Source organism: Amphiprion ocellaris, chromosome 6, assembly GCF_022539595.1.
Source record: "Amphiprion ocellaris isolate individual 3 ecotype Okinawa chromosome 6, ASM2253959v1, whole genome shotgun sequence".
In the NCBI taxonomy this organism is placed as follows: domain Eukaryota; kingdom Metazoa; phylum Chordata; class Actinopteri; family Pomacentridae; genus Amphiprion; species Amphiprion ocellaris.
In genome coordinates, this window is record NC_072771.1 from 35,544,967 (window position 1) to 35,566,374 (window position 21,408).

The 21,408-nt window shown below is 40.7% G+C and overlaps 1 protein-coding gene across 2 annotated transcripts; it reads left to right on the top strand.

The window, feature by feature from the left end:
• The first annotated feature begins 2,927 nt into the window (after positions 1-2,927).
• si:dkey-13n15.2 (protein transport protein Sec24C) lies at positions 2,928-20,481 on the top strand. Of its 2 annotated transcripts, XM_023290274.3 has the most exons (22): positions 2,928-3,154; positions 3,645-3,964; positions 4,100-4,334; positions 4,576-4,634; positions 4,864-4,917; positions 6,671-6,782; positions 7,645-7,772; positions 7,911-8,046; positions 9,201-9,313; positions 9,540-9,652; positions 10,105-10,296; positions 12,053-12,149; positions 12,272-12,376; positions 13,559-13,726; positions 13,971-14,067; positions 14,150-14,298; positions 14,481-14,619; positions 15,954-16,075; positions 16,626-16,805; positions 18,071-18,268; positions 18,721-18,810; positions 20,006-20,481. In XM_023290274.3, the coding sequence occupies exons 2-22, from the start codon at positions 3,692-3,694 to the stop codon at positions 20,144-20,146; spliced, it is 2,901 nt and encodes a 966-aa protein (XP_023146042.1). In that variant the 5' UTR covers positions 2,928-3,154; positions 3,645-3,691; the 3' UTR covers positions 20,147-20,481. The 2 variants fall into 2 exon arrangements, with proteins under 2 accessions (XP_023146042.1, XP_023146041.1); XM_023290273.3 differs by having other exon boundaries at positions 3,645-4,334.
• Positions 20,482-21,408: the final 927 nt, after the last annotated feature.

Here is a 21,408-nt window from a genome sequence, read left to right on the forward strand (position 1 = left end):
CTGCAGCATAATTGGCTAATGTGACCCCAGAAAAGCTCAGCTAATACAACAGTGCTCTGAGTGGTACTTAGAGTAAATGCAGGTATTCAGTTCATGCTGTCCATACATTACTACTACTAATACCCAGCTGACTATTATTAGAAAGAAGCAACTAGTTTTTTGGAGAGAAACTTGACTAAAAGAGTCATAGCTCTGTCATGGAAAAAGGTTGGTAGGCTGAGGATGGGTAGATGGATTTCGGAATTACCTAAAACTCTGCCTTTAGCAAATGATTACACATGCTTTAACCCTTTAAAGTTCTGCTCAACCAAATGGTAGAGCACATTTTGACTCACTATATTTTATTGAAAAATATGTTTTAGATAATTTCACCTTTTTTAGGCATCTCTGCCACTTGGTTGAGGTACATTATACTAAAACAGAACCCTAGGTGTCACTTTGTTTTGAAATGGCATGCAGAAGAAGTGACTTTGCTCACAGGAAGTTAGCAAGAGCAAAATCACTCCTGACATGAGACCTCTGTTTGCTGTGATTTTCATCCATCCATCCATCCATTATCTATACACCACTTAATCCTCACTAGGGTCGCGGGGGGAGCTGGAACCTATCCCAGCTGACTCGGGCGAAGGCAGGGGACACCCTAGACAGGTCACCAGTCTGTCACAGGGCTACATATACAGACAAACAAGCACTCTCACATTCACACCTACGGGCAAGCCGGGACGCGAACCAGGGACCTTCTTGCTGCAAGGCAAAAGTGCTAACCACTACACCACTGTGCAGCCCCTGTGATTTTCAAAGGTAAGCTAATATTTTTTGACATATTGCCATGTCTAAGGAGTTACTGAACATAACTGTGTAACATAAAAAGACCTAAAAGGGTCAAATAATTTTTGCAAAACATGCTCTACCATTTGGTAGAGGTCAATATTTCCAAAACCAGGGGGTCTGTTCCTAAAAAATGAATTGATTGTTGTTACTAGTGCCCCAAGGAAATAAAAAATCTAAAGAAATAATTTTTTCATTGCTTTTTTCTTGGTGAGGACATTAGGGGCAAGCAGTCACTTTTTAACAGCATGTGGAGTCCCTTCAAAGCCCATCTGAAAGGGAACTGACTTGCCTATATAATAGACCCAAATGCAGATATACAAGTCCCCTCTACGGTATCCAAATTTGTCAAAGAACCCTTTACAATGTGTACACTATTCTAAGAGTAATCAGTGAGTCAGACTTCAGCATTTTTAATACAAATGAAAGCATTTTTAATACAAATGAAATGTAACATGAATAACATGTAACACATCAGGTCTTCAGGTAGCATGCTCCAGATAAATGGGCCATAATAACGGAAGGGTGCCTCACTTTGGTGATTTGTTCTCGCTTTGTGTATAATTGAAAGTCCACTGCCAGAACACCTGAGGCTTCTACATGGTTCATAGGATTAAAGCAATTACGATGAATGAATAGAACCAATTAACCATTTAGAGTTTGGAAAAAACACAATAAAAGCATCTTGAAAACAGTTTTAAATCATGCAGTAGTGTCTTTTTAGTGGCTTGAGAGAGAAACATTGCATTCTGGCAGTAAATTAATAAATGATAAAATGCATTCTGAGTCATGCTTCTGATGTGAAGCTCCAAACTGAGGTTGAAGTCAAAGATTCCTAGATTTTTTAACTTGCTGATATGGGTTTAACATTAGTGCTTGCAGTTTCACATTAAGTTTATATTTCTGAGTTTCACCACCAATGACCAAGACTTCAGTTTTGTCTTGACTAAGCTGTGGAAACTTCTCTGCCATCCATATGTTGATATCTAAAATACAGTTAAAAGGGGCACTGGTTGAGTCATCAAGAGACGCTGCAATGTAAAGCAGAGTGTCATCAGCATAAGTTTTTAAACTGATGCAGTGTCTCCGAATGAGTTTGTTTTGAAGTGACACCCTGTGAAGATGAACAAGTGTAGGACCTAAAATTAAACCTTGAAGAACATTGTAATTCATTTTATAGTGTTTAAATGAACATTTATCCATGCTTAGAGGAATTCTTTATCAGTAAGATAAGACTTGAACCAGTTAAAAACAGCACCAGAGGAGATGGCACCCTAACACAATACAATCTCAACCACTTCATCTTTATTGGTGAAGAACAAATAAGGAAAATTCTAAAAAGTCAACTTTTAAAAAAAAAAAAAACAACATGGCTCAGCTCTAAATTTTATCTTTAAACAGAACTCAACATGTTTTCTGCATCAGCAGAGGGAAAAAGATCTGGGCAGAAGCTGTTTAGCCTGCTCCCATCAGGGAAGAGACTGAGATCCTCAAAATGCAGGACAAACAGGCTCAGGAACAGTTTCTATCCATGTTCCATCAGACTCCTGAACTCCAAACACCTGTCTATCTGAATGCACAGTGTCACCTTTTGCTGCTTTCATGCAATTCCATAACATATTTATCCTAGGCTACTGGTTCTTATTCCATTTCATTTACCTCCCATATTGTAAATATCTGGCCTCCTTTACACACGTTGTCATTTTTAATATTGTTTTGTTATATATGTACATTTGATTTTATTATTTAATGTTGATATTTTATTACTTATTGCTTGTTGCTATGCACCGTCCAGTGGAAGATATTTATATTTTCATCATGCCATATGATGACAATAAAGCCATTCTAATTCTAATTCTAATTCTAATATGATTTCAGCTTCCAATGGTTTGTTTTTGCTGTGTTTCATGATGAGAAACTAACATTAAATGATGAAATTTTGATCTTAATGTTTTTTGGGTGCTAGTAAATTGATGCATACATACACAGATGTGTGATAAATGTTGAAATCAACAGAATTGCCAATATTATAGTTATTCTTTTTGCATGTAGTTGTCGCAGGCTTTTACTTTGAAAGAAAATGCCGGAATGTGTTGCCGTGATTCCCGTTAGCTTCGATGCTAATTTTGCAGTAAAACTCGAGGTAACGGACACTGTGGCGGCTAAAATCTTCAAGTTAAGGATGTAGTATTTTCTCGGCATGGATTATGAAATTTATTTTAATATAACGTTAAGTGTTTCGTCGCAAAGGAGGCGACAGTGGAGACGATAACGTCCGGAACGTTGACGAACAAGCGCCGTCTGCTGTGTCTGTTGATGTCCAAAGGTATCGAGTGTAATGTTTTATGAAATAGAATAAGAATTTTTATGGCAGACTGAGCTTTATTCCCCCTACAATGTCTTTTTTTCAACACTCAGTTGTTGTCAGGTATCTAAACCTCCTCCATAAGAGCATGTCTGTGCTGTGGCCATTTCAGTCAACGGTTGTAGGCTAATACTAGCTAGCGAGCGTTAACTACAAAATAAAACGTCAAGGTAATAAGCGAAATATGCTCTTTTAACTTTAATTTGGTTTGGTAGTGGTGGTTTAGATCAGGTGGCTGTTAATGAGGCAGCTAACTGCTATAGTCACAAGACAATGCGTTTATAAAGATGCAAGTTCACAAAATCATGGCTAAAATTAGCTTTTTATTGTTTGCAGGTAATGCTAAGCTATATGCTGTAAGCGTTGGTATTATAAATATAAGCCTGTGTCAGAAGACAGGTGCGTATCGCGACTCTGATGCTTATTTTGTCTTGTTTTGTTGTGCCGTTAGGTCCCGCCTCCGTGTAGAAACTCACCTATCAGTGACGGTTATGGAGGATGATGGACGTCCCCTCAGCCAATCAGAGCCAGACAACCCTCCAGCCGTGGGCGGGCCAGAACGGCTGGTCCTCCGCTGCACCTCCAGGACCCCTCTGCAACCCCCTGCCCAGCTTCCAGCATCTCAGCCTGGGCTCTCCTCCCGACCAGACCCCCTGCTACAACCACATGCCAGACCTCCACCTCCAGGGAGACCTCACTCCCTTTTCGTCCAGGAACAACACTCATCCCGGCATGCAGTATGTTCATAGTGCTGACCAGCGAATAATTCCTGTAAGCCAAGGAAAAAATATACCTCTGTGTTCTCTTCCCCTCAGAGGAAGTGAAGCAACGCAGCCTTGCAACCCCCGACAAATGTCACTTTATTCCCCTCGCAGCCCTTATCAAGCAGTATCTCCCCCTTTCCAGCCTCCGTACACGCACCAGGGTTTACTGAATGGACCTCAGTCACCACATCAGAACCATCTGCCCATCAGCCCTCCGTTATTTGGACCATGTGAAACCCAGAGTCCACAGTGTACACCTCAGCCTGCACTTGAGGGGGCAAATGTGGGGTCGTCTGGTGGATATACTCACACTCTTGCCTCACCCACCTCCCCCATCCAGCAGCAGCCTCACTGGACGCTTCCGCCACACTCCAGAGGTAGGTTTGTTAATATGATGTGCCTCCCACAGGAACTATTTGTTAAAAAGTAATTGACCCTCTAAATAAAACCAGGAGAAACCAGCCCAGACTGAGCAGCACTGATCAGTAAAGACACAAACCATGTATCAGCTGTCCAATTAACTAAATGCAACCAATTAACAGCATCACGTTAGCCTCATCATTCAGGATGTCCATCATCTGGATCTGTCCTCCACTGCCTTTTTGTTTTTCTCCTCAGGAACTATGAATGAGTTTGTCCCCAGTGCACCTGCACAAGACCGGAACGTCACGCCGCAGGTGGGGAAAGTTTTAACATTTAGTATTTTAGTCAGTCAGTTAAGGGAAATGTTCATCACAATTCCCAGATATCTGAAGTGACATTTCATATTTTTTTTTAATCTGCTATAAAACTGAGAGGGCCAGGAGATCCCCACACTGAAGGAAAAAGAAGTCAGACTGGTTTATTTTTTTCTCAGCTTCTGGTTGTGTTTGTGTGACTGTAAGTTGTTATATTCCCTCACTGCAGTCTCCCAGCCCTGAGTCCCGTTATGGCCTGGACCCAGAGCTCCTGCCCAGCGTCGTAAGTTCTTTCATTCTTATTTCTTTCTTTCATTAGTAGTTGAACTCCTGTAGCTCGTCTAACAATGAAACACTATTTCTTACCAGCTTTTTTCTGAGTTTTACCTTTACGAGTGACACACATTGGCAGCAGGGTTACTTTAAATATCCTCACACAGTTCCATGTAATCTGCTGCTAGCGATGCCTGATTGGCAGCAACACAAAGTTTCACATCAACTGAGGCTTGTCATATGCCGCTGATAACTGTTTCTCGTAGCAATACACGTTCTAGCAAAACGATCAGAGGCAAGTATAGCAAGACCTTAGATTACATACACCGATCAGACATAACATTATGACCACCTGCCTAATATTGTGTTGGTCCCCATTTTGCTGCCAAAACAGCCCTGACCTATCAAGGCATGGACTCCACTAGACCCCTGAAGGTGTGCTGTGGTATCTGGCACCAAGATGTTAGCAGCAGATCCTTTAAGTCCTGGACGTTGCGAGGTGAGGCCTCCATGGATCAGACTTGTTTGTCCAGCACATCCCACAGATGCTCAATTGGACTGAGATCTGGGGAATCTTGGGAATTTTCAACACCTCGGACCATTCCTGAACCATTTTTGCTTTGTGGCACGGCACATTATCCTGCTGAAAGAGACCACAGGCATCAGGGAATACAAAAGGGTGTACATGGTCTGCAGCAATGCTTGTGTAGGTGGTACGTGTCAAAGTAACATCCACATGGATGGCAGGACTCAAGGTTTCCCAGCAGAACTTTGCCCAAAGCATCCCACTGCCTCCACTGGCTTCCCTTCGTCCCATAGTGCATCCTGGTGCCATTTGCTCCCCAGGTAAACGATGCACCTGGCCATCCACATGATGTGAAAGAAAATGTGTTTCATCAGACTAGGCCACCTTCTTCCATTACTCCATGCTCCAGTTCTGATGTTCATGTGCTCATTGTTGGTGCTTTCAGTGGTGCAAAGGGGTCAGCATGGTCACCCTGGCTGGTCTGCAGCTATGCAGCCTCATACGCATCAAACTGTGATGCTCTGTGTATTCTGGCATCCTTCTATCAGAAACAGCATTAACTTCTTCAGCAATGTGAGCAACAGAAGCTCGTCTGTTGGATCGGACCACACGGGCCTTCTTCTCCAAGTACATCATTGAGCCTTGGCCGTCCATGACCCTGTCACCGGTTCGCCACTGTTCCTTCCACGGACCACTTTTAGTAGATACTGACCACTGCAGACCAGGAACACCCCACAAGAGCTGCAGTTTTGGAGATGCTCTGACCCAGTCGTCTAGCCGTCATAACTTGGCCCTCGTCAAACTCGCTCAAATCCTTACGCTTAAACATTTTTCCTGTTTCTAACATCAGCTTTGAGGACAAAATGTTCACTTGCTGCCTAATATATCCAACCTACTAACAGGTGCCATGATGAAGACATAGTGTCCATCACTTCACCTGTCAGTGGTCAGAATGTTATGCCTGATCAGTGTATGTAATGCTATATTTTTACTATGAGAACCTCTAATGTAAATCTGCTATGTTTCTTTTGCAATGAGATAAATGAGATATTCCAGGACTTAATAGTCACATATTGATGTGCATTCATAATTTTATGCATATATGCACACAGACATAGCAGTTAAATGAATATAAACATTCTGTGTTATTTCCTGCGTCCTTTTAAATGCAGTGAAATCTTACCATATTCTTTCTACTGATCAGCTCCCGTCTTTCTCCCGCTGGATCTCCCTTTAGGTTAAGGTGATGTCAGAAGACAGGGCAGAGTGGGAGGGCAAGGTCTTCGTCTCAGAGCCTTTTTCACATCTTCCTCCTCTGGCAACTACTGCCTGCATCGTAGAGGACAGAGGTAAACACACAGCACTTTCAGCATCTGTGTCACAGAAATGTACGCTAGAAAAATGTGTTTTATTCAGAATTATGGGTGCAGGTAGCGGGATTATGAAGTATTATTTTGACATTTGTCTCCCATCGTCTGGCTTTTTTGGATGAGTCATGATTCTTCCTCTATAGACTTTACCATACTAGCAAACCAGTCATTGCTGGTTGACAAAAAATGCATGATGCACGATCACAAATACCAAAATTAAAACTCATGTATGGTGAGAGATTTACCTGATGCTTGTAGGTTCAATCACAGTGTTAACTCATTTGTCTTGAATGTATCGGCCGTTCATTTCTATGCAAGAAGTCCTGCGCCTCAGCTAAAAATCATACATTATGTATGAAATACAACTTTTATTCTGTGCCTAGTGAATGCTTGTAGTATTTTAACAAATTATTTCACATGTTAATGATAGAGATTGAATAAACAAAACAAAATTGGACGCATGTGCATTCTGAGAATTAGAGACTGATCAAGATAAACATCCTTTTAATGTTGTCCTTCAAGGGCTTAAACCACAATGTCTGTAATATCACAGGTTCTGTACAGGTGTTGGAATTCATTTGTGTTTGGTGAAGGTAGAGGTAGAAGTCGGCTTATAGGCAAAAGTAATTTCATCAGACTGAAAAATGAGCATAACCTCTCCTGTCTGGGCCAGAATTGTGGCTCAGATCAGATGTTTTTGATTTTCTAAATTCTACGAGATAAAAACAAATCCAGATTTCAATTACTGTTAATCAATTTGCCCACTCCTTCCTTTCACCATTTTGTATTTTGCCGTAATTTAAGCCACCTGCATGTCATATTGACGTTGTGCATGTTGCAGGTAACGCGAGTCCTTCCGCCATCCGTTCCACCTCGTACTGTGTTCCTTGTGAAGGTCAGACTGCGCTGCTCAGCCGACTGCCACTGGGAGCTCTGGTCACTCCTCTGGTGAAACAAAATGCTGGAGAGGTTGGTTTTTAGCTACAACAGTGAACAAAACACTGGCATACAAATGGAGAAGCCCAGAATGTGTAGGGAGACAAAGCAATTCTATCTGTGGTGTCTATGGAGATGGAAATATGTGTTTAACATGTTTGTTCCCGTTAGAAGCCCCTCCCACTGTGCAAAGAGACGGAGTGCATTGTGGGTTGCGGTTGGTGTGGAGCCTCCATGTGCTCGGCGATGGGCTGGCGGGATTGTGGTGAGAGATTCTACTGCCCCTTCTGTGGCAAACTCAGTGAAGGTACGAGAATTGCAGTTTAGTTGAACCTTTCCCGTTAATGTGGCCATTATTGGGGCTCTGTGGGTCAACTTGGTACTCTTCACCTGCTATGAAGAGACTGTGAGCAGCAGTTAGTGGTGAAATCAGCATGAGCTCCTTGCAGCTCTCCAAAGAACATTACATTAAATCATTTCAATTCAATTCAATGCAATTTTATTTATATAGCACCAATTACAGGTCAAATTGTCTCAAGATGCTTTACAGAACCCATATGCCTGATTTTAGACTTTTTTTTCAGTCTGGTTGAAGTTAAACAGCTAGAGCGGTGATTTTACTCACTGTATTGGGGATCTCCATCCAGAGATGCTTGCTTGCATATTTACCTCTGTATACTGGCTTGTTTACATGCATGAAACTGGCTTTCACTGTTGGGATGGAGGCAGGAATTAACAGGGAACTTGAGGAAAAGTGTTGCTGCAAAGAGTGTGATCTGTTCATGCCAGACTTTGAAAATCTGTAGAAAATCTCTGTCTGTGGATGAGAGTAAACCCGGCTGTGCAACCACAACTACTGAATCTGCAGCTTTGATAAACACCCTGGAGATAATGTTTCCCCTCTTTAAAATCTACTAAAAGAACCAAGAGTGGATAGACTGAATGCTCAGCTTTCCATAGGCTCATTTCTGTGTTTACTTTCAGTGAGATTTCAAAGCAAACATTTAAAATGAAATCAGCTGAAAAGCTTTAGGGAGCTCATGCTAAATCCTGCTTCCTCGAATCTTTACAACGGGACACTTAGAGCAACAATAGTTTCATTAATGGGAAAATACACTAGTTTGAATTCTTCTCTAAGCTTTCAAGAAACACTCGTATCCAGCGTACTAGGAACCAAACAGAAAATATGTAGCACGATTATGTACAGTAACTAATTAATTGTGTGGTCAAACAGCTGTGTTCCCAGCACAGTTAAGAGGATTATTGATTTGTATTTATTTATTCATATATATGAAAAGGATTATTTCTCACTGGAAAATGATGAATGATTAAATGAACAAAAGTCAAAAATGTCACTTCCATTCCTTTGTGTTTAACTGTTGCCTTTAATTTTAATGTAGTTTCTTGAGTTTTATTCCTTTTCCCGTAGCAACAGGTCTGCTCTCCTCTCTTGTGTCTTAGTACCGTGGCAACACTATCAGCATTTCCAGCCAAAGATGGAAGGGATTCGAGTCGATAAAGACGAGAGACCTGAACTCAGTATGGGGTCATATGAAATACTCAACTCTCAGAAGGTAAACTTCACTCTCTGCAGTTGTTTTTTTTAATGTTAATTTTCATTATCTGCTCTTGAATACGGACTTAGTGAAGCATATTTTAGTTATTCGGTGAATAGAGAGCCTCACTGAATTAGTTTTTCTACCAAAGATATCATTCAGTTATTTTCTCATAGAACTCATTTATGAAGAAGCTGATGCTCTCAGGATTTTGTGTGGAAAGATGTCATGTGCTTGATCTCAGGGTGAACCTGCTGCGCTGCTCCTGGCTATAGATGTGTCTCCGTCAGCACTGCGAGGAGGACACTTGGAGTTTGTAACACAACAAATACACATGTTGCTCACCTCCCTGAACAGGTAAAACAGGCTCTCACCATATATATAAGCTGTTTTTTGGTTTTAATTTTAATGATTACGGCTTATAGCTCACAAAAACCAGAAAACGCATATTTCACAATATTACAATACTTCATTTTGAGTTTGATTAAACTGCTTTTTCAAACAGTGCAAATGTATGTCTCTGTCTAATCTAGTACGTGTAACCACAATCATGCTGACTTGAAAGTTATTCAGAAGACCATCATCGGCATCATCACTAGCATTTCTAGTCTTATTTACTGATTTTTATTTTTAATAATACTGTATATTGTATAGTGCTTACATTTTATAGTTTTTTTTGTTAGGCACTACATTGATTTTCATGTTGTCATTTTTTCTGAGCAATACACAAGAATTTTCTTATCTTAACTCAACTCAACTCATCTCATCTCATCTCATCTCATCTCATCTCATCTCATCTATTTATGCAGGGAGGACGGTGACTCCTTTCCGGACGTCCGTGTTGGTTTGATGACGTACGACAGCAGGATCCACCTGTACGACCTCAGCCCAGACCTGTCTCGCCCACACATGCTGGTCATCACAGAGACGGAAGACCTCCAGCTTCCTGTGAGGGAGGGGCTTCTGGTGTCCCTCAAAGAATGTATAAGCAGTATTGACAGGTAACAGACATGTTGATTGGTTTGTCAGATGTATGTTGAGGGGTCTGTATGCTGGACTGACATGAAAGGTTGTACTGTTCAGTCGGTGATGCAGAAAATGCAAAAAATGTGATTCTCTGCTTGGTCCTGATTTGCTGTGAAGTCTGTTTTACTCTGTGCTGGTGCTTCAGGTGATGGGACACAGATTAGAGCATTGATTTGGTATTTATCAAACAGAATATTCAATCAGTTGTATTAATTTCAGTTTGATTTAGACAAAAATGTAAGTAATTTCCATGTATCCTTCGGTGTGGGACAGTGTCAGACCTAAATGCACTTGTTGAGCATCATGTTTAAAGCGCTAATGTGCAGCTGTCATGTTATAGAAATAAGTGGCTGAATTTTCTACCAACATTTTGCTCTTGTGCATCATTTCTAATATGAGTGCTTTTTACTGTAATAAATGTTCACATTCGTCATAGCTCTCCATTATAACAGCCTATCCCTCTTGACTAAAGTAGGCAGTGCACCATTGATCCATCTTGAGCAGAAGACAGGTCAAAGGATGCATCAAACATCCCGTTATATTTGTGCATGCATAGACCCTAATAAGAAAACCCTGAGATAACAAATCTAGTTAATTGTCACTGTCATGATACCTATTATCTCTGAATGTAGTTTTAGGTGTTGTCAAGCCAGCTTACTCAAAGAAAACCTGGCTATGTTAAACTCCCCTCATAGTAGAACCCTCAGGAAACAGAAAACACCAAAACAAAACAGGATGTAACAACCCATCAGTCTTACAAATAGTATTTTCCCTTTTATGTTCATAAATTGGTGCTTTTTATATTACAATTTAGAAACCATCCACTCAGAAATGTTTGATGCAGTTTTGAAGCAGTTGAAAATAGAATCTTTGGCAACAAATGAGGAGTGGTTGAGTAGATGATACCACCTTGTATATTTTAAGACCACAGAAACTATTAAAAGAAGATATTCCTGAGTTAATATTCTCGGTGCTTTCATTAAAAAAAATTTAGGTGCCTTCGTTTATAGTCTAAAAAGGTAAAGTTCATGAGCTGCTTTAAGGAAGCTTGTGGTGTTGCTTTGTTAATACTCAACTCATGGCAATGTTGTTGTTGTGTTGGTCTCCTTTATGTTGCTAAAACTCCTCTGACCCAGTGGGGCATGGATACAGGACCTCTGGGGATCGTGGCAGTGAATCCTGTGGGTCCTGTGGGTTGCAGGATGGGACCTACCTAGATCAGACTTATCCTGGATCATCCCACAGATGCTCACTAAGATTTGGATCTGGGTTGTATGGAACCTGGGTGAACACCTCATCTCTTCTCGGGCCACTCCTGAGCAGTTTTTGTGGTCTGTCGGTGTGCATTCTCCTGCTGAGGGTGACAACTGGTATCAAGGACTGCTGTTGCTATGGGTGTTGGGGCGTTGCTTGACCTGCGATGTTTAGGTACATGTTGAACATCCACATGAATATCAGGATTCAAGATTTCCCAGCAGAACGTTGCATTATTACAAGATGATCAGTGTTATTCACTTCACCTGTCAGTGGTCATAATGTTGTGGCTGATCGGTGTATATATTACATAGAATTGAAGTTTGGTTATGTATAAAAGAGCTTTTTAGTATTCTAACTGCCTTAAAATGTTGTCTGTGCACTTTGCTAAAATGATTTCTATCCCATTTGGTGTCCTTTGTCATAAATGATGACAACTTCTAGAGGTTTCACAGGTTTTTGTCTCTGTGTGTGTAGTGTGTTGCAGCTCATTCCTCAGCTGAGTGCAGAATGTGGTGACTCCAGTGGAGTTCCCATGGAGCTGCCCATCAAAGCAGGGCTAGCCGTGCTGCAGGTGGGGCATCAGTGCGCAAACTTTGATGAGACCTTGTGTTACATTTGTTGAAAGTTTCTCTTTTTGTGTTTTGGCTGCACGATTTTGGTTAAAATCCTAACCCTGATTGTCTGACACACCAGGGCCTAAGCTGTCCTGGAAAGCTGCTGATCTTCCATACTGCCGCTCTGATAGAGACGGGACTCTCAAACTCCTCCTCAGGGTTCTTTGGCAGCAACAAGCTGAAGGTACACCATGACCAGAGCATTCAGTTGTAGGCAGGACGAGGTGTGATCAAGAAGTTCTGAGACTGTGGCTATAAAAAGCAAAAACTGAGCCTGATTTAAATTCTTATGCAGTGATACTCCGCTCTCACTACTCCTGTCACATCTCTGGAAGTCCTGTTTTGAGCACTTGCAGATACACATTTGTGATTTTCACCAGAGGTGGGTCTATGGCTGCGAGCCAGAGACCAACCAGCAGTATTCAGTGGAGACTAAGGTCAGCAGAGCGACTAAGAGCATGCTCATTGTTTTGTGTGACACTTTGTCTCACAGAGAAAGCCATTAGCTTCGATTTAACATTAAGAGTGAAAGTAGCTAATCTGGGTTTCACAGATTCACAAATATGAGCATCTCCACAGGTCCATGATAAACGCGTTACATCTTGTTCCTCTGAACTGCCTGCTAATTCATCTTTTCATGCAAGTTAGCCAAAAAGTGCACCCGGTGATTCAACACCATGAAATTGCTGCTGCACATTACCACAACTTAGCTTTAGGCCCCAAACCTGGCCCAAGTGTGTGAACAGATGATTTAAGTTATGCAAAATTAGTTTCATTTGTTGGGCATGTCAGCTAGGAAATTTAAAGAACCCCCCTGTAAAAATATAGCATTTTAATATCTTGTTAACTTGTCTTATGTTGATTTTATATAATAGCAGATACATTATGAGCTAAAAAAGCCATCATGCATGATTTTTTTGAGCCAACACTTCCACAGTACATTGAAAACCAAGTTTCTTGGTCACATCAAGACCAGTCATTGTCCGTGTGTCAGATTTGGCTCCCTGCGACTTACTCTTTTTCTCCACAATGAAATTCAACTTGAAGTGTTCCTGTTCTGACACAGTGGAAGAGATTAGCGCATGTTACATAGGATGTACTTGAGGAGAGTCATTGGTGCTGTGAACGGTGTATCGCTGCACAAGCTGACTGCTTTGATGGCCACATTTTAATCAGGTATGCTTTTTGTTTCTTATAGTTGCCGTCTCAGAACTTTATTATTGTAGAAGTTCAAGTGATGAGAGCATCCTCAGACTCTGACCTTTTGGTTAAGGTCCTCTCTGTTTACATGCAATACTTAGAGGTAAAAGCAACATTACAGAAATACATGTTTATTCTAATTTCGTCCTCTTTTGTTTTTTCTCAGTCCATCTTTCAGCCATCAGAACCAGCTGTCTCATTGGCCAAGGAGTGTGTCCGTCAGGGATGTGGCGTTCACCTGTTTGTCCTCTCTCAGCAGGATGTGGGCGGGGCATGGCCCGGCCACATCCCATATCTAACAGGTGGAGCTCTGCACACCTACAGCCACCTCCAGGTACACCGACAGCTCCTCCTACTACACCAACGCAAATAGCGCTGAATGAATTGCACAATTAATTTTTTAAGACTATTTCTAAAGGATTAGTTGACTCAGCTTAGAGGGGCAAAATAAGTGAATTAAGATGATTAGAGTTTCACCAGTTGTACAGCGGACTTTCAGCTCTGCTTTGGTAAAGTTAAACGCGAAATGTACGGATTAGGTCCTATTTTAAAAATGTTTTTTTAAACTTCCACTGCAGGGAGAAATGGACAGAGAGCGTTTCAGCACTGATCTAAAGAGGATTGTAGAGACGGACACGGGCTACAAGGCTGAGCTCACGATATTTGTCAGCAAAGGTGAGAGATTTATTTCTTCTAATGTGCACGGAGTGTTGTTTGAAACCACTTGTGATGCCGCTACTTGTAACTGTCTCAACAGATTTACGCGTGTCTGGCTGCTACGGACTGTTTATCCCCGGTCCAAGCCCTGGACACGTCACCATGGCAACCCTTGACAGGTGGACAACACTGGCTGTGGAGCTCGCACACAGCAGAGCTCTGGATGAGACCAGAGGCGTCGTCATACAGGTCAGAAATAGGTTGACTTCACTTGACAGGACAGTATTTTTGTTTTAATGTCCTATGGATCACTCTGTTAGTTGGCATTTTATTGGACTATTACCTGATTTTAGATGACAGTCCTTGATTAAACAGTAACTCAGTGCAATCAAATTGGCAGTAATCCTCTTCTTTCCCCTCCTGTGTTTCAGGTTGTTCTGTCTTACAGCATCCAGACAGGAGAGAGGAGGACCAGGGTTCACACTCTGACCCTGCGATGCTCACATCAACTACAGGACGCTTTCCGCCACTACCAGGCCCAAACACTGCTCACCTTCTATTGCAAGAAGAGTAATTAGGCCTGCAACTAATGATTATTTTAGAATTCTTTTCTCGATTATTTAATTACTTGTGGGGTCTAGAAAATGTCAGAAAATAGTGAAAAATGTTGACCTGTGATTCCCAAAGCCCACAATGACTTGACTCAGATGTCTTACTTTGTCTGCAACCAAAAAAAAACATTAAATGTACTTTCAGGAGTTAAGAAACCAGAAAATATTCAAGTTCACAAAGCTAAAATTAGACAAATTTGAAATTTGACAACTGTTTAATCAATAATAAAGATCGTTAGCGATTGATTAGATATATTTAAAAGATCAGTGAAGGGGTTTTAGAACTTTTAGCCCCCGTTTCTCAAAATAATTGTGCGAACACGAGCATAACAGCATGATTAAAGAACACAGCTATCTAACAACCATAATACCATTTTATCGTAATTTACTGTGTCAGCGTAATCTCCATGTATAAACTGTAGTACTAAGTAAAAAAATCCTAGTCTGTCAGAGCATCAGATTGAGTTTAGATTTTGTATGTCTACAATATGCAATTTCTGCTTGTTTTTGAGTTTTATTTGAGTTGATTCTTGCAAATCAACCCTGAACATCATCACCTGTATAATATTTGGTCTAAAACACTCCTATGAAGATGTAAATGTGGATTTTATCCAGTTTGGGTAAAATGTCATGAATGCCTGGAAGCTATAAATGTAAATGTGAATAGTTCAGTACAATAATCTACACAGTGCTCAGTTTTCCATGATTAATAATCATCAATACGTGATTAAAGTGATAACATCCACTGTTATCATTAATTTAATGAGGTTATATTAGTTCAGTTGAATTTGATTTCTATAGCTCCAGTTCAGAACATAAATCATCTCATCAGAGCACATAGTGAGGTCAAGATGTTACAATATGAATTCATAGAGAGAAACCCATTGATTCCCTTTGAGCAAGACCTTAGTGATGGTTGGAAGAAAGAACTCATAACAGGATGAAACCTCTGGCAGAACCAGGCTCAGGGAGGGCATCCATCTGCCTCCACCTGTTGGGGAGAGGGAAGAGAGAGAAAACAAACAAGAGAGCAATAACACTAGGCAGAATGGTCAAGTCATTCACAACAAATTAGAGGCTTGGAGCTGTGGAATAACTGAAATAACAGCAGTAAGACGTTACATACACTCTGATCACTGAAGTCAGAATTAGTCACTAATTTAAAGATTCCCTCGCACCTGTTCCTAAAAATGAAAAGCACAGCATTATCTGTAAACGTTGCCAGTAGAAACTACCGCAGAAGTTGTTTTTTTTATTTTGAGGCGATACTTTTCTTCTTTTGTGTCTGTCCAGTGTACTGTGCAGTGCTGGAGCGCCCTCTGCAGGAGCTGAGACAGGAACTGCAGGCGGAGATAACTGAAGCGCTGGCATCCTACCGCAAACACTGCTGCTCTGCCTCAGTATCTGCTGGACAGGTGAGGTTTTTATACAAACAGGTACATGAGGATATCCACTGTATGGTTAGCTATGTTCTCCACAAGCTTCAATAGTAAAAATATACAGAATATAACCCCTTTGCTCCCCACAAGTCGTGTCCTTTCCCACAGTGTAAGCTGATCTGTTCCAACCCCACAGTGTTTGGAATTGCATCCCCATCTTCCAAGCATGATATCCCAATTTTCCTAACTGGAATTCTGATTGGTTGGCTAGTTTTATTTATTTGGGAATCAAGAGAAAGAAAGACCTGCCTGGTTATACAGGCAGCCAAAAAGGGACAGCAAATGGTCAATGTTCACGCCCATCCTACATTTCTGCCTTCTGATTGGTTCCCCTGTCTCGACCAGCTGTATCTTCCTCTACCTGTGTAGAATTTATATTCTAATTATTTTGACTAAGTACTACTTTATGCCTTACCCACTTTATTTCACATTCCAAGCCAAGTTTACAATCACGTGCATCGTGCTTCGTCCTTCCGTATCTTTACCAGTGTGCCTATACACACCGTACTGTGTTTGTGTCCTGCAGCTGGTCCTTCCTCAGTACCTCCGAGCTCTTCCTGTTTACATCAACAGTCTGAGGAAGAGTGAGGTGCTGCTGCCAGGCCTGAGGAGCTCCGTCCACCAGCGACTGCAGCAGCGCTGTCAGGTGCTCGGCATGGACACCTGCAGCACCGCCACACACTTCTACCCGCTGCTGCTGCCTCTGGTCAGTGTCCGTTTATCAGATTTATGAAGCGACTAAAGGAGTTCATCTGAATCAGAGTGAGGCTGTTGTGTCAAGCTGGAGTAGGAGGATATTTAATAGTGGCATGTTTCAGTTAGAGCTCTCAGCATCCCATAGATTTAGGTGCTCGAACACCTGAAGCAAAAAATCACACAAACTTGTACTTAACTGGAAGAGTGACGGGTTTATTTGAGAGACACACATAGTCACATGGTGTATGTTGCTATAGTAACTAACATCAGAAACCATTATTAGCTACACCTTTTTTCTTTTTACTGATATCCTCACTTTATACTGTGATATTTTTAGTGAAATTTGAACAATTTTAAGTAGAAATCCTCTGGAATTTCATGCAGAAAACATCAGACTGAAAAATCACAATCTGCATTTTTATTAAGAAAATGAACAGAGGAAGAGAACAGAATGGTTTGCTGCTTTATGGAGGAAAGTGCTGTCTGTCTTTCAATTTAAAAAATACATTCAGTGAAGAAAATGCCAAAATATATCAATAACAATACTGAAATTGTGCTGCAGCAAAAACTAAAGCAGAAGTAAATAAATAATGGACAAAATCTGTTAGAATTTGTCCTAAAAACAAGAAATATTTTGCTGATGTCAATGCAAGACAGCAAGATGTGAAAAGAAGCCATAAAACAACAGGAGTGTCTATTATCTACATTAAGATCAGCTGCTTCCATTTTCATGTCTCTCTGCTGCAGTGACAGTGGCAGCAGTACATTAATGCACATGTTAAAGGCCTAACTTGATCATTTGTGCAGGAATTCAGTTGATCAATCAGAACTTGTGTTGTTGATTTTAGCAAGTTTGTGTGTCACAAAATAAATCACTCTTTTGACTTATATTTGAGACCAGGGCATGATGTAATTACATTATCTGTCACTAACCTGTTCCTTTGAACAAGTTATCATGTTTCTGTTTTACTCTGTCGACTATGTAAGCAAAAATAATATAATTTTTACCATCCTGTGTGCTTAGGCTACAGTCTGTAAGAATGTTTGTAGTTGCCGCCATACTTCTTGTTTGGCCTGCAGTTCAGTTTTACAGTTTTTTACATCAGGATATTGCAATTCCTTTCTAGCATCAGGAATCTATACAGCACAAGTTGTCTTTGCATTACCTTTGTTACCTTTGTGGCATTGGGATGAGCATGTTAAATCAGTAAACTTTTGCCAGACACTCTGAAGACATTTATTTTACAGAGGTTTTCTCTTTTTTGTCACCTGCAGCCGCTGTCAGTCGACAGCTCCAACCCTCCAAACCCGGAGGAGGCGCTGCGCTGCTCTGCTGCCAGCCTGGAGCCCAGAGGTCTGTATCTGGTTCATGCACCCCTCACCCTGCTGCTCTGGGTGGGCACCCAAGTCCCGGCATGTACGCTGGTGGAGCTCTTCAACACCAGCTGCTTCTCCTCCCTGCCCTCTGGAGAGGTGAGAAATTACTGCAAAGGCTAATGTGTATATTTCATCTAAGATCTAGTTCATATGTAATATCTTATACAGTATTTAATAGGGGCCAACTAAATTAATAATTTTATGTCAGTGGGAAATAGACAACAAATCTCTAACTAGGAACAGCAACTTTCATGTGAAGATTACAACCATTAAGAATTACAATTCAAGCTTTTTTGGATGTTAATCGCTTGTGGAATAAATGAAAAAAACACAAAACTATTAAAGGTCTTCTATAAACTGTATTTTACAAACTGTGCGATGCTTTACTAAAAAAATGATATGCCTTTCACCATGATGCCACTGATTTATTCAAGAGAAAATATTGTTTCTGAATGGCCAGAAAGTGCACAACAGTCTTTAATGAGACAACCAGTTCACTGTTGAGTCCGTTTCTGATGTTTTGTGTTTTTATTGCTGTGCTCCTTCAGACCAAGCTGCCAGTTCTGGAAAACCCTCTCTCCATCAGTGTCCGATCCCTCGTCAACACGCTGAACTCTCAGGCCTCCTGCACCCGTAAGGTGAGCTGCTGACTGTCGCTGAAGAAAAAAGGTTTTATGTTCAGGAAATCATGTCCTTCATTTACACAGCTACTGTCTCAGTGAATCTCTGCTGTTGCCTTCCTGGCTCTTATTCTTATTCATCCCATGTTAACATTTTGTCCAGCTTTGCAAAAACGTAAGCTGCTGCCAGGAGACAACAGAAATGGGAAACAGTAACACGGTGACTTCTGTTCATTTCCAGCTAAACTACAGAGATACTTGATACTTTATATTACAAAGCTAGAGACTATGTGGACACTAAATGTTTGGAGGTAAAATAGCAGGCTAGCAACCTGTAATAGCTTAGAATTAGCTGTGACAAGTAATTTTTTATTAGAAATGTAACTTTTATTCATTTTAATTTAGGGTTAAATTCCCCGTTAAAATATTTCCAAGTCCTTTAAACAGATATTTTAACCAGTTAAAGTATTGTTGTTTTTACATTATATATTTCAATATAGTCTTGTGTAAAAAAGCCAAACAAACAAACAAACCCTTACCTCAGAGCATCATTTCATTTGTGAAAAGACTTCAAATATTTCACTATCATGTGCAATATTACTTTACCATTGCTGTATTGTTGCCAGTATTACTGCTTACTTTTAGATTCTAGTCTTATTTTACATTACTAATTTTTATTTTCAGAACTGTAGTGTGCTTTTTTTTTATCAGGCACAACATTTATTTTCATGTTGTCGTTTTGTCTGAGCAATACACACAAGAATTTTCTTAGCTTAAGAAGCCGAGCTGCTGCTTTCTGAGCCAGTTGGAGGCGAGACAATAACTTTTGATCAATCCCAGATAGAAGGGTTACAGTAATGCGTTTTTCTAGATCTAATTGTGGAATAAATGACTTCAGTCTGGAGATGGTTCATATATGAGGAAAGCAGGACTGTTTTTGATGAAAGTTAAATGCCAGGAATTAAAGGGAACAGAAACCTGGTGGAGCTACTGTCCTCTATACTAAGGAGAAAGTCTGAATTCAAGACTTGATGATTCCTCAGAACAGTCTCCTACAGACATTTGATAACACAGCTATAAAAATCTACTAAATGATCCAAGAAGAGAACAGAAGCAGCTTGTTTGCATTGCATGCCCAAAGTCCTGTCAGGATAAATGAAGCACATCGGGTGTTGACAGACGATGAACTAACGAGACTGTGCATCTGTTTCAGCTGTGGCTGGTAAAACAAGGAGACACCTGCGAGGAGGCTCTGCAGCGCCACCTGGTGGAAGACAAGAGTCCCAACGGAGGAGCGTCCTACGCAGACTTCCTCTACCATCTCCACGTCAACTCTGTCCGATTGCTGCAGTGACAAACACCAACACTTTCACCGACTTCTACACGAGACGACGCTGCAGCTTATTCACGTCAAACGAAAAGAAGAACATAACGAACAAAGTTTATTATTATACGTTATTGTAATTTACAAATAGAGAATAAGGTCATGCATAAGGACGTTACAATAGATACATACTTCTATTTATTTAATGGCTGCTGTGATATGTGTTTGTGTGATGAGGGGTTGTTTCTGAAAATATGTTTACGATGTTGATATCATGGCAGTTCTCAAATCTCTGCCTGGTATTTGTGTGTCTCAGTGTGTGGATTATCTCCAATAAACAAATAAAGGCTTTAATTGAACCTTGATTGATGGTTTACATGTTTTTTTTTCTCATTAGTGGCATGCTGGTGAAGTTTCAGACGTCATCTTCAAATAGCACATGCATATGTGACTCAGGAAGCTGAAAGGGCGACTGTAATCAATTGAAGTGGCTCGTAGAAGTAATTGGCTACAATTATGCTGCTGCAGAGATGTAAAGAGCTCAAGCATGTGGCTGAAGCAGGACAGTGGGTCTTAATGCATGTCAGTTTATCGTGTCAGCATGCTAGCATTTGCATTTTGGCACTAAGCACAAATTGCAGCTCGGGGGAGACATACATTGCCTCAGACTGCAGGTGTTTAGTCTTTTTTTTTTTTTTTTTTGAAGTGCTGCACAAAATAGTCCACAGGATGGCACTAGAGGAAAGGTTGCACCGCAGCTACAGTATGTCACTTTATCCTCCAGCAAACCGAAATTCATGGCAACCCTATCAATTGTTGCTCAGACATCTCCCCTCAAAATGACAAAAGGGAACTTTACTGCAACGCTGTATTAAGAGAAAGAAAAGTACTTGATTCTGCAGGCATTTTGGGTAATTACCGTACTTTCCAGACTATAAGCTGCTACATTTTTCTCACGCTTTGAGCCCTGTGGCTTATACAATGATGTGGCTAATGTATAGATTTTTATGGGCGAGCTCCATGCCGTCAATACATTTAGCCTCCTCACATCAGACCAATGAAATTACTGAACAGGTCACAGTGGACCAATGAAACTGTTCAAATTAAATCAAACGTCATGCACACTCCCTCATCATGGAAAACACACAAAGAAATGCATATGATGCAGCTTTTAAGTTTTTTTTATGAATAAAGTAGTTTTGAAATGTTAAGAGACAGAAAAGAGCTCATAATTGAATCGTCACTTTTTTTTAATGGCATGACAGAAGCGATATTTTTCCTGTGAGGAATTG